Genomic DNA, 13,899 nt, shown 5'->3' with positions numbered 1-13,899 from the left:
CCCCCGCCCTAGCAATCAGACCAGGACCCAGGACAAGAGACAGCAGGGCCCTGATCAAGCGGGATGGGGCTTCTAGATGAGCCGGTTCTATCCTGACTCCACTCACTTCTGGGAAAGGCACCCCGACCTCAGCCACCCGGGCTGCCAGGCCTCTAGGCCCACTGTACTTAGGAGCTGTTTAGACCAAAAGCTTCAGTTCTCTGGGCTAGTTTTTAGGGGCATGGTGTTTCCCATTAACTGGGACCAATGGTGGCCAGGGCCTCTTCCTACCCCACCGAGGGGCAATGAGTCATCGCTTCCGGTGCCCACCCCTTAGCTGCTGTGTGAAGCCTGCAGGCTGCTAGCTGAAGTGTGGAAACCTTGGGAGGGGAGGTCTACTCTGGGGATAGTGGCCTGAGGTGAGTCTGGGCCTGTCTCCTTGGAGGAGTGGTCCTCCTGACCTCCAGTCACTCACACGCCAGGAGACACCCTTCCCTCCCCCAAGCCCACTGAGGAAGGAGCTCCCCTGTGACTGCACGACGTGTCCACCTCAGCGAGGGCCAGGAAGGGATTAAGCCCCACTGGCCTCAGGGCAGGGGTCACTGGCCTGGCTCTCAGGATACCCCCCAACATCAGTAACCACTAGGGTGCCACAAAATTCTCTAGCACAATTACCTACAGTTCCGACTCTGGAATAAGGAACAAGCACGTGCCATGCAGCACCTCCCAGGGGCAGCTCACTCGCCACCACCACCACAGGGCAGGTGCAAGCCTCTGAGCTGGCCCCCAGTGGCAGTGGGACAGCAGAGGAAGGTGCTTCCAAGACCGTCACAGGGCCCCCCCCCCCCACGCAGTGTGTCCCTACACCTTCTGTTCTGCACCCGAGCCCCGGCCACAAGCCAGCTGGGCCGCAGCTCCCGTGTTCCCCCTCAGGCGCGTGTAACACAGAGCCTGGCCCTGGCCTGTCACGGCCTTCCTGTCTCTGTGGCTGGGCTGGGGTAGAAGCCGAAGTGAACTTGGGGTGAGTCATGCAGCCTGTGTCTGAATAGGGGTGGCAGGGTTCTGCCGAGAGGCAAGCGGAGGCTATTTTATGACCTCTGTGCAGCTTGGCAAGCCGCTTGCGGCCAGCCCAACGGGATCATTCAGGGGAGGCTGGGGCCCCAGGACCAGGCGAGTACTGCAGCTCGCCAGCTCTAAGGGGAGAGCAGGGAGGGTGGGGCCACCTTATGCCAGGTGTCCTGAATGACGCCAGCTTTCTCGGACAGGATCTCGATGAGCCGCTGGGCCTCCCCCTCGTTGAACACCATGCTTCCAACCGTGGAGACCAGCGTCTTGTAGGGGAGGTAGAGAGGGCTGTCGGAGTCCGGGGGCCCTGCGCAGTGAGAGAGAAGGAGCAGGGACTTACCCTCAGACCCAGCAACCAAGCCGGTTCTGCCTCGAAGCAGCAGGGCCAAGCAGAGCCGAGGGCTGTCCAGCTGCCTGGGGCTGTGCCGGCTGAGTGCAGAGCCTGCCTGGGTACCTCAAGCTCTTTCGGAGTATTGAGAAATGGACTAGACTACAGGTCCCTGCACCGTCCTCTCAACTGCCCAAAGAGAGCAGACGGGAGAGGTCCCCGAGGAAAGAAAGGCTGTTTTCCTGGATTGGGGGAGATGCCCCCTCCTATGTTATCGTCAAAATGAGCAGAATTAAGCATACTTTCCCCACAGCTACTTTTTTCCTTCCTTCTTTTTCCAGCAAACTGCTTTGTCCGGTTCTCACCTTGCACGGCCCAGCAAGGTTAAGCCCCCTGCCATGACCGAGTCCCATAGCCCCAGCCCCTCATGCACACAGACCCCAGAGCCACAAGAGAGTCATGAGAGGAGGACAGAAAGCAAAGGCTCGTGTCTCTCAGGCTGCATCTCTGTGGTCCAGGGGAGAAGGAGGCTCTTCCCAGTCACCTGGGTTCAAACACTATTTCCGGCTTTATGAAGCCTAAGGCCGGTTTTAGGAGAGGGGAGGCTGGGCTTGGTTCTTTCCACAACGGGCCTGCCCGCTTGTCAGTCCATAAGTGACCTTCTGGAGGCCGACAGCCACCTGTCACTTCTGCAGTGCTCCTGGTGTCCCCCACCACACACAACACACACACATACACACATACTTACACACACACACATTCACACTGCAGGCTCTCAGGCAGCCTTGAAGACAGGACAGGGTGAACTGAGGTGCCCCACCTGGCAGCACCCCCCCCCCCGAAATGCCTGGATCTGCCCCACAGCCCACTGACTGGGGAGCCACAGAGGAGTGACATAAGGGAAACAGGCCGTCCTGCTGAGGCACCTTCGGCTAAGCCCACCTCACTGAGGACAATGAATGGGGAAGGTTTCCATGGTAACCCTAAATTCTCTGGCCTGTCACAATATTTTCAGTGACTAGTCACAATATTTTCATCGCAAGTCAAAGCAGTCAGCATGATACCTTAACGGGGGGGAATGTGGGGTGTGGGCGAGCTGGTTGCTATGAGCACCTTCGTCGTAGAATTTCTTACTCCGGTGAAGCTGGAGAGAGTAAAAATAACCAGGCTGAGAGACCTAAGCACTCAAGGGTGTCACAAAAATGAAGTGGGAGTGAGGTGCATGCTCCCTTCAGTCTTTCTCCTTTTCACTGAGATATGTATATAATATAAAATAATCTTAGTGGTAAACTTACACACACTAGAAAAAACATTCTGACTAGAGCCGAGCCAAAAACAAAGCAAAAGCTCCCCTCGAGTTCACTATTGGAAGAAAACCCCACCATTAGCATTTTGGTTTACAGGCGCCCCTGCTTTCCCCCCTCAGCCTGTAGACAGAGGCTTACTGCCCAGGTTTTCCAGAAGAGGGAAGTCCACTCTTTCAAAGACACAGCTGGAGTCAGATGGGGCAGGACAGCCCCTCTGAGGCTGACCCCTGCACAGTGTCCCTTCCTGACTCAGGAAAGGTCTACTCCTGTGCTGTCCCAACATGCCGGCCGCCAGCCACGCGGGGCTCCTGGGAACTTGAAATGCAGCTGGCGTGAACCTAGGTGTGCTACAAAGTACCAGTACACCCCAGGTTTTGAAGACTTGGTATGAAAAAAAAAAAAAAAAGTAAAATATCTGTAATAATTTTCTGTATTGACTGCATGTTGAAATGATAGTACTTGGAGTAAACTGGGTTAAATAAAATATATCACAAATTAATTCTCTTTGCTTCGTGTTTGCCTTTTATCATGTGGCTACTAGGAAAGTCTGAATTACATACAGAGCTCACACGTGCAGCTCACACTGTCTTTTCTAGTGGACAGGCTGGGCTACTCCTTTCCAGCCCTGGGACCCCTCTCCCCAGGCATGCCCTGCTAAAGCCATGGTGGCCCCTGTCCCTACAGAGGCCTCAGACTGACCAGGGGCTCCTCAGGGGGCAGCCTCCTGAGCGAGGCGGCCTTGGACATGTTCCTTCACCTCTAGGGGATGGCTTCCATGGGGTCTGGGCCAGAACTCTTAGAGGTGCGGACTTGCCAGGGAAAGCCAGAAACGAGATTTTTATGTGTCATCTCCTGACCTTTAGTGCTGACAGCTACCTCAATGAAAAATAAATAAATCAAACCACTGTGGGGTTGGAACACATCCGTGGGCCAGGTCCCGCCTGCAGGTCACCTCTGCCCTTGGGCAATGGGACACCATGGTCAGAACAAGGCCCCTGAGCCAGGTGGCCTGGGCTCAAATTACAGCTCAACTCCTGTCTGCCTGTGCGTCCTTGGGCAAGTTGCTTCACCTCCCTTAGCCTCAGTTTCCTCATCTGCGAAATGGGGGTAAAAATCAATCTTTCCCCTCTCACAGCCTCACTGCAAAGATTAAATCCCAACATGTTTGGAATGATGCCCGGCATAAAAAGCACTGCAGAATCAACCAACGGGCCACCTTCAAGCCCCAGTCACAGGAGGGCCCCAGACCCTGACCCCACCAGGCCCCCGAAACAGACAACACGAAAAGGGAGGGGCTTGGGGGGGCTAAAGCGACCTCTGCCCTTTCTCCGACTCCCACAGGGGACAGAGAAGTCATGTAAAGGTGGTGCCCAGGAGCCGGCCTCGCAGATACAGCGGCACAGCCCACAGGCCCTGTGGCTCCTGCCTTGGGTGGGTGGGGAGCATGGGTGCATGGCTCCGTCTGCACCCTCTCGTGAGGCTAAAGGGGCCTTATGTAAAGGAAGGAGCCCTCTGCCTCTCTGGGCCCCCGGCCAAGGAGCACACAGCACGGGATAATGTACGTCACACCTCAAATTCCAAAATGAGGCGCCCTTCTGTGACCCTGCTGGGAGCTTTAGTCACCTAAAATTAAACTTGTCTTGCAAACAGGCACTTAGGAGTCTCTTCCTCACTGTCAACTACGCGGTCCTCTAGGGAGAGTTTTCACGTAACTACCGGGATCCCCAGCGGCCAGGTGTCAGTGCTAGGGACCCCATGGGGCTCCAACGCTGGGTACTGTGTCGGCAGCAGCTCCTCCGGCGTCCAGTTACTGGAACACCCCCGCACGGCTCACGTCTAGCCACGTCAGCCAACAGGGTGGCGCCAACAGCTGCCCGTCCGTGAGGGGATTATGGCCCAGGCCCGGCGACAGCCTGTCACTAGGCTCCAGCAAAACACCAGCGGCTGGCACAGGTTGCCCCAGGGCGGGCGGGTCCCAATGGTCCCTATCCACAAAGTATGCTCCTACTGTGTACCGGCAGTCAGCAAACTGCTGGACCTGGAAAGGTAGGTCCGAGGTGGAAGTGCCAGCTAAGAGGCAGACGAGACACAGGACGCGTGGCAACCACGCAGCAGATCCACACAAAGGGAACGTGGGGTGGGTGTGCGGCCAAGGATGCAACCGCGGCAGCGGTGCCGGGAGAGATTCCAAAGCGGGATGCTTTAGCCAAGCACTGCTGCGTACGGAGAAGGCAAGGGCTGGTGCAAGGTGGGGGCAGCAAGGACAGGCAGCCTGGCTTGGAAGGAGAAGTGAGACTGCAGTGGGTCCACGTCTTCATGGGCCCCAAGGATCTGGATTCTATCTCATAGGCAACACCAGTAGGGAGAAAGGTGTGCGACTGGGAAATGTTATTTCAGGACACCTGGGGAACAAGGCTGGAGGCAGGAGCAGAGGAGGGAAGAGCCCAGGGCTGAGGGCCAGGCCCAAGGGCGCTGAGGAAGCTGAGCTGGGGGGCAGAGGCCCAGGTGTCAATCCAGGGCCTCTGCCAGTGGAACCTGCCACGGGGGTGAGGTCTGGGGGGCTGGGGGAGAACTCCAGTGGCAGAAACACTCGTTTGTTCAGGGGACATCCAGACCAGTGCTGCAGGCTGTCTCAGACGCACAGATGCAGGCCAAACAGCTGCTGGGCCAGACGCAGCATGAGTGCCACCCCAACAGCGTAGGCCAGGTTCCCCTGCACCTCCCACAGCAGGAAGCCAGACCCCAGCGTCGGGGAGACGTCCATGCCCTGACATCCCCAATCACCTAAGCCAAACTTGGGTCCAAGGCCCCAGGAAGGGCTCCCCTGCACCTCCGTAAAGCCCACCACTGCATAAGCAACCATCCGACTTAGAGACGAAGGCGAGCCCGACTCCTGCCGGCCCCAAATACAGACGGCACCCCCCTCCCACACCACAGAGAAGCTGGCAGGCACACCTGTCTCCAGAGACGTGGGACCAGCCAGTATGCCTGCCGGTCTCCCCACGAGCTTCACATTGGGGGACAGAGGCTGCAAGGGTCCTCCTGAGTTTGTGGGAAAGCAGCCCTCACAGGGTCCCGGATGGAAGATCCACTGAATGCATCGGAGGTGGCGGCGGCGGCCCCCGAGACAGCACGCACGCACACACGCAGCCGGCTCCAAGCCCAGCTCGGGCTGCAAAGCCCACCACTGCCCAGGGGCTGCCCTGCCTTCCCAATCCCATAGAGGCCCCAGAGGAGCAGCCACACTTGACCCCCGACTACCACAGACACATCTGACGCTTAACCTGCATGGACCAAGGACAAAGAATGTTAAGAGCAGCCCGGTTTGGGGCCTTTGAATCCGGCCTTTTCCTTTGGAGAAAAAAGTAATCTGTTAGCAAATCTGGGAGGCTGTGCATTTAATAAGGTTTCATGGAATTTAAAAATCCCATAGATGAAATGACTTTTTCTCATTATACTTTTTCCCCCAAATTTCAACAAAATCAAGTTTACATCTGGAAAAAAAAAAAAAAAAGAAAAACATCACAGTATTTCTTAAAGAAAGACAAGCCCTGTAGGACCTCTGGGCAAGGTCCTTCCATGGGCTTCCTCAGTCACGAAGCTGGTCCAAGGACGACACGCCTTACTTAAATGACAATCGAGATTTTAGCTCATGCCTGCAGAAAAGACAAGATCTGTGCACCTGTGGGCTTCCTGACCACAGCTACATCAGGGCAGCCATGGGAGCCCCAGCGCCGCCATGTTTTAAGATGAGTGAATGGAGCGTTCTGGAAGAGTGTCATCCAGCAGCTTCTCTAAGACATGGCAGTGCCATACTGATTCAGCTCCTTGCCTAAGGGATGCTTTTGTTCTTTCAAAAAAGAAAAGTTGGGTTTGAAGAACTGACACAGAACATGAAAAGCTCAAAAGCCCTACAGAGATTTCAGAGCTTCAAACCCTGAAAAACCAAGTTCGAAAGAAAAGAGTATCAAACCTAATCTCAATACACACCTGTCTGTACCTCAGCCCTAAGGGGCTGAAGGAAGAGTGGCTGCTGAGGTGGGCTGGGCCTGGCCTGAGAGGGGCCTCAAACGGAGGGACCGAGGCTGGAGGCTGTCCCAGCCACCATCTGCTGTCCATGTGACTTCTGGGAAGTCTCAAAAGAGAGCTGAACTTTGGTTTCTGCTTTTGGAAAAGCAGGTAAACCTACAAATCCACGTTACAGACCTATAGGGGGATAAATGCATCTAAAGGAGCTTCATAAACCACGTGCCTAACCAAACATCTGGTTGAGAACAATAGTATCACATTCCTGGGGTAACCCAGCAAACACATAGTGCAAGAAGGTCGCTGTGGGAGGTGCTGGGGGGGGATGGGATTGTACCAAGGAAGGGGTGTGACTCCTATCAAGTCACATGGTTTAAGATTAGGGCCCCTGCAAAGCTACAGACCCCTTCAGCAAAGTTCCCCTAGTAGGTCTAAAAATTCTTCCCTATCTCCCCTGACCCCTGGTTGACCCCTGCTTCGTTAGATTAAAGAACATGATCCTATTTGTGCATTTTTGCCTGCTCTGGCAGAAGGAGTGGCCTGGGGGTAGGGGGGGGGCTTGCACCATATAGAGCTGAGTGGCCCCCCAAGACCTTGCCAGGTTCACAGATGTGGGAGCCACTAACTTTCCATCTCAGCTCGGTTCATGACCACACAGTGGGCACCGAGGGGCTAGGATGTGCCTGAGAAGAACTGGCTACTTTCCTCCCTCGACCTGGACCCCTGAAGGAGCAGGCACTCCTTTCTGCTGCTCGGAAGACACTCAGGGGACTTATGGTCAGGGCTGGGCTGCCTCACAGTGCCTGAAAGGTGAGGAGTTCCACTTTAGTACAGTGAGTTCCTGTTTATTTGATTCACAAATAATGGAGCTTTTTTTTCTTTTCCATCTAAAAAATAATGCAGGTTACAGAAAAACTGGAAAATGCAGAAGGGCAAAGGAAAGATCCTAAAATTTACCCACAGTCCTGTCCCCCAAGAGGGCCTTTCTCCCACACAAACTTGTGTGTGTGTGTAACAAGGTCATCGTGAGATCTCAATATGAGAGCATGTTCTACCTTCTGCAGGCTGGCCAGGATCCCCTGGGCCCTGACTGGATGGCCTTCTGACCCCCAGCAAACAGGCTGCAGATGGGGAAGGGGGCCCAGGGTGAAGACAGTGCAGGAGGGAAGGACCCCACTCAGCGGCAACAGTGCGCATGCCAAACTCCAGCAGAAGCAGGACGGTCTGGAGCGTGTGCAGGTGGGCATCCCATGTTCCCCAAGTCTGTCCTTGGTTTATGTGGAGGCCAGGCCTATACGAATCTGGACTGTACGAATCTGGACTCCCTTCCAGGTGCTGGGATGAAAGGGCTCACCTAAAAGGGTCACCTCACCCTCCCATTAGCACCCGTGCAGCCCAGGGCAGGCGGGCTGGCAGAAGTAACGCCAGCAAAGACGGAGCCTGAGGGCAAAAATAGATCTTCAAGATTTTCAAGAAACCACCACCATGTACACAACACACTTCCTGTAAGAGGGACGTGGCTTTTCCTAATAAACACCACGCATGAGAATGAACCAGCGGAGGCCTGCAAATGGGGTTGCACACACTCAGGAGCTTTAGTTCCAGGGAAATATCCACTTCTCTGTGGTTCCCTGAGTTTCCTCTTCTGCAAACGATAAGAAAGGAATCCGTGCCTTCTATTTCATAAGCAAGTGCCTTCTCCTTATTGCACACCTGGGTTTCTAATGCTCCCCTGAAGTGATCACCATTCCTACAGCACCATGGGAGTAGTAAAGTCAGGTGCAAGGCTCTGGAAAACACACATGTGGGCTTCTCATCACTCTGTGAGAATAGGAAATCGTGAAATGTCTTTGGGGAGCCATGTAGCACTGTCCTCCTAAATTAAAAATGCACCTGCCTTTTCACTTAGCGATGACGTATCTACAGAGATGCTCACGCTATAATACACATACATCGCTGCGGCATTAATTTTAGCGGCAAAAAAACCTGCAGACTCTTGGGGCGCCTGGGTGGCTCAGTCAGTTGAGCGTCCGACTCTTGGTTTCAGCTCAGGTCTTGATCTCAGGGTCGTGAGATCGAGCCCTGCCTCTTGGGCTCCGCACTCAGCATGCAGTCTGCTAGAGATTCTCTCCCTCTGCCCCTCTCCCCACTCACTCTCTTTCTCTCTCAAACCATAAAAAAAAATAAATCTTAAAAAAAACCCTGCACACTATTTAATATCATTTAAGTAAATAAATGAGATATTCCTACTCCAGAGTAGGATGGAGCTGGAAGCAACAGCCCTATAGGCACAGTACAAAATGATGTCACCAGTACCCTGGTAGGCAAAGCAAGCTCGAAGCTGTGTGCCCCGCAGGCCCCAGCCGGGTGTGCCGATGTGAGGGGCAGAACATCTCCCAGGCTCCCCCAGGGAACGGGTGGAGAGAGGCATGGAGTGGAAAGACTCGGTTTTTCACTTTCCATGCTTCTACATTGTTCGTATTTTGTTTGCTGGAAGGACGTATTCATACAATAATACATTTTCAAAGCATGGATTAGGCAGGCAGGTGTTCACTGTCAACTCCGGCCCCGGACAAGTGGTAAAACCTGCCACATGGCCCTGATTTGTTCTTGTAGGAAAAACACATCAGAAGTTCTGGAAGAGTTCCAACTTGGGCCTGCAGAAGCATGTCCTGGGCCCGCCTCCACACCTGCCCGGGTCTCTCTCTGGGTGCCTGTCAGCGAGGACCCTGCTGGGCCCACCTGGTGACAACTGAGGACACACCCCTGTCTGTGGTGCCCCCCAGCTCCGGGGCAGGGTTTGCTACTGATCTGTCGTGTGTCATGGGCTGGCCGCAGCCTCCACGACCTCACTTGTCACATCGCGCTGGGATATGGAGGACAAGGGGGAGCTTACCCCCACTCCACGCGGGATGCAGGCAGACAGAACAAAGCACGGGATGAGCTGTGTGGTGCCAACACAGAGCTGCAAAGACATGCTCATTTTCATAGGCTGCCCCCCTCCTGGTGGCTCTGGTTTAAAACAGCATTGCCCAACAGAACTGACTATGCAGATGGAGATGTTCTTCCCTGCACTGTCCAAGGAAGGCCGCCACCGGCCACAGGGGACTACGGAGCGGTGAGGGGAGGGGGTGTCATGTCAATGGGGGGGTGGTCAGAAATCTTCTGATCTTGGGCAGCATGTTCAAGATTTGGAAGAATCTGCTTAGACTGGACCCCTCTAAAAATGTAAGGGCTGGATGAATTAGATTTAATTTAAAAACAAATCAAACCCTAGAAAATATCAAGACAGCCAAAATTAATATGGATCAGCCAGGATGACGGGAGACTGGACGACACTCCGAATTTGCAATGAGAAAAATGAAAAGGCCTATACGGGGCACTTGGCCGCAAAAGCAACCGTGTGGGATCGTCAGACAGACCCAGAATGAAAAGCCAGCCACACAGGGTATCATGTGCAGCTGATAGGCTACCTAAAAGGTGAACTTCTTTATTCTTCAGGGGGGCCTGAGAGTCTAGAGACATGGGGAAAAAACTGTCTTGTACTTTATTTTTCATTTTCCTGAGTGCACACTGTGTGATCTCAGCCTTGTGTTCCTGTGGTTGGGGTGTAAAGCCATCTTCGAGTCCCCCCCACCGCCCTGGGGAGATGCAGGCCACTCTCGGTGCCAACACCACGAAGATCCTGAAATAGTCCATGTGTTCAGAGATAGTAGAAATTCCCCCCCAGTGCAGTGCTTCTCCTGCTTTACCATGCGGATGAATCACCTGGGGAACTCGTTAAGATGTAGTCTGACTCAGTAGTTCTGGGTGGAGCCTGAGACTCTGCACTTCTAACCAGCTCCCAGGGGATGCTAATGCCGTTGGTCCCAGGACCACAGCTTGCAAGGTGGGGGAAGGGGAGTAGTAAGGACCCCTGAGGCACTGCCAGGGTGGCACGAAGGGCAAGGTGAAGTGTCTCCGTAATGCCTGGCTTCCAGCAGCTTTGCAGCTCTTCTCTGTAAAGGACTGTGGGCCTGAGGGTGGAATGAGTGAAGTGTGTGCTTTTGTCCTTAGTTTGGGGGTCTGGTGATCCCAAACAGACACGCAGTTCAGGGCTTGCTCTGAGGATGCACTCTGAAGTCAGAGGTCAGTGACTAGCCATCGAGGCCCCTCTCCACTCTGGGAGCCTTCAGTTGCTTGTGGCGATATTCCCGCCTCTCCAGCAAATCTGATTTCTTTCCATGTTTCCAATTAGCCAGAAGCTGTGGAGATGGAGGGTCTGAGGAACAAGTCCATGGACAGCATGGATTTTCCCAGTGACTTATGGAATGGGGCTCACCCTTCTGTTGCAATGACATCTCGTATGTGGAGTTTCGTGTTCCAGAATTAATCTGACTCATATTTAGCATTTGTGGCTATGATCTTGCAGCCATGACTGTGTTGCTGAATGGGAAGCAGGCCACTTTCTTTTCATGCAGTTATACCGCACATCCCATGTTCCTCCCTTGGCTCGAGAGGCTGCAGTCAGCCCTGGCCGCTTGCCTTTGACCTCCTTGTCTGCTAGCTGCAGGTGAGCTTCTGTTGTCTGTCCAGGGCCCGTCCACCCCGTTTCTCCAGGGTCCTGTGCACTCAACTCACGGCACAACTTGAGCTGGGCTGGCCCAGAAACTCGGGGGCCTGGAGATGTGCACCGCCTTGGCTAGTGGGGGCATGCTGCCTAACGACTAGGAGGAAATGCTGAGGGAGAGGATGCAGATCACTGACGTGGAACAGGTCAGGAAAGGAGTTCCTTCTCTGAACAGAGGAGACCTTGACTCGGGTCATGGAGGGCTCTAGGGCCATGAAGTTTGAACTGTGGGCACCAGAGAGCAAGAGTTGAGGTCTGGTCACATGGGGCTATCTAAGGTAGCATTCAAATCAGTCAAATGTCAGTCAAATGCCAGGTTCAGGTGCACTGGCCACATTCCATAATATTTAATCTTTCTTATCCTGGCCCATGGTATTTCTTTTCTCTGTTCAAATTTTCTCTTACGCCAGCAAGCTGCTGTGTGGGCTCATGCAGGTCAGAAAGTTAGGTCTTCCTCCAAACAAGGCTATTACCTGGAAATTAGTACCATTTGCCTTCCTTCCTAAAGTATCATCACATTGCTATTCCATGCCTTATTTCAGATGTCTAAAGCCGAACACAGTAACAATGGCCATAGGACACAGGAAGCTCTCTTCTGAACACATCTGATGCTTTACATAAAACAGATCGGTTCTCAGTTCCATCCCTGTATTCATGTCTCAAGCACCCTGTCCCTGGGTCAAGTGGAACATCACTTTAAAGACAAGGCAGTGTGCCCTCCCTCCAGCCTGAGGAGGCAGACCGAGGCTGAACATTTGGATTTTCAAAGGGCTTTGAGAGGCTGACCCGACCCGTGTGGCCAGGTGGGCAGATCCTTGACCCCTGGCAGGAGCCTGAAGCTGTTCACACAGCACAGGGTCCCCTCACAAGGAACAGGGTGCTGCCTGAGCAAATGCCCCCCAAAAGTTGGGGGAGGATGAAACCCGAGAAAAGTGAATGTAGCTTCACAAAGGAGTAAGAAAGGGAAACCCAGCTAAAAACACAGGGCCTTGTGCTACCCAGTACAGGTCCACACATTTCAGACCCCCCAAGATACCTCATTAAGACAAATGCAATTAATTTTCCAAATCAACTTATGACTAGTCAAAGTCTTTTTTTTTTTTTTTAAAGTAGGCTCCATGCCCAACATGGGGCTCAAACTCATGACCCTGAGATCAAGAGTCGCATGCTCTACTGACTGAGCAAGCCAGGTGCCCCTAATCAAAGACCTAAAAAAAAAAAAGAAAGAAAGAAAGAATAGAAAACATAAGACTACAGTATCAAATGAATGATAAATATGAAACTGAACTCACTGGCCCAATTTCTCTAGTAATATGCACGAAAAAGATAACAGAAAATTAATGTTCTGTATTATCTGACAAGTACCTAAAATGGCCCATGAAGTAACTGAGGTAGGCAAGAGGAAAAACTGGGGATGGGGTGGGGATGGATGCCATTGCTCCTTAAAAACACCCTACCATTATTCATTTAACAGACAGACAGACATGAGTACCAGGTGAGGTAAGCAACAGAACAGACCAGCGGAATGCAGTCAGGCCTCTAAGAAAGATCTGCCACAACACAGAAGTGTTCCAGACTGAGTGGTGGATGGAATTACTATTCCTAATTCCTCACCTCTCCTCACACCTACTCACACCTTTTCCAACCTCACATGGCAGTCCATCCCACTGGAGACAGTGGGCTTCCTGCCCCTTGACGCTGGCTCAGTCACATGACTTGCTCGGGCCAATAGAATGTTGGTTTCAAATGTGTCCTTTTACAGCTCTGCCATCACCATGAGAAGGGCTTCTGCCCTCCAGAATCCCTGAAGCCTCAGGCTGGAGCCCAGAAGGAACACGTGTGTAACAGACCGAGGCTCGACCTGCAGCAAGGAGCCAAACCCAGTTAAACTGCAGCGTGAGCCACTCAGTGGAGACAACCCAGATCAGTCAACCTTCAGACAATTCAACAGAAGCATAAACAAGAATAAATGACTGCTGGTGTAAGCTACCGAATTCTGGAATGTTTGTAACACAGCTCTGTTGTGGCTACAGCTAACTGATACACACGGCTCTCCCAAAGGGAATCCAAAAGCCACTGAAAGATAGCTTTCCCCTCCAAGTTCAGAGATATCAGAATGACTTACCAGGCTCACCTTTCTTCTTTGAACCAGACTTCTTCTTTGCAGGAGCCTCTTGCTTTGGTGCTTCTTGGCTCTGGACCATTTCTGCATTTTTGCCTTGGATAGGAGCTGACTCTGCCCTTTTACCCTGATTGGCAGATGCATCCACCTTTTTGCCCTGGTTGGGGGACCCTTCTGACTTTTTGCCCTGGTTCGGGGTTCCCTCTGCCTTTTTGCCTTGATTGGGGGCCCCCTCTGCTTTTTTACCCTGGCTTGCAACACCCTCTGCCTTTGTGCCCTGATTAGTGACCAAATCTGCCTTTTTGCCCTGATTCTGGGCCCCCTCGGCTTTTTTGCCCTGATTCTGGGCCCCCTCTGCCTTTTTGCCCTGATTCTGGCTCCCCTCTGCCTTTTTGCCTTGATTCTGGGCCCCCTCTGTCTTTTTGCCCTGGTTGGGGGTCCCCTCTGCCTTTTTGCCCTGGTT

At 53.2% G+C, this 13,899-nt stretch overlaps 1 protein-coding gene across 1 annotated transcript in view; it reads right to left on the bottom strand.

Annotated features, from left to right (window-relative positions):
- RRBP1 (ribosome binding protein 1) overlaps positions 1-13,899 on the bottom strand; it is a 63,531-nt gene that overhangs the window by 25,555 nt on the left and 24,077 nt on the right. The window contains 2 exon segments of the mRNA XM_035005800.1: positions 1,203-1,351; positions 13,440-13,899. The exon segment at positions 13,440-13,899 is cut by the window's right edge and continues 9 nt beyond it. Coding sequence (XP_034861691.1) covers positions 1,203-1,351; positions 13,440-13,899 — 609 coding nt within the window.

The sequence above is a fragment of the Mirounga leonina genome, unplaced genomic scaffold, assembly GCF_011800145.1.
Source record: "Mirounga leonina isolate KUSES-001 unplaced genomic scaffold, KU_Mleo_1.0 Mir_150, whole genome shotgun sequence".
Classification (NCBI taxonomy): domain Eukaryota; kingdom Metazoa; phylum Chordata; class Mammalia; order Carnivora; family Phocidae; genus Mirounga; species Mirounga leonina.
Note: the sequence above shows the minus strand (reverse complement) of the source record. Positions and strands in the feature narration are given on the sequence as shown.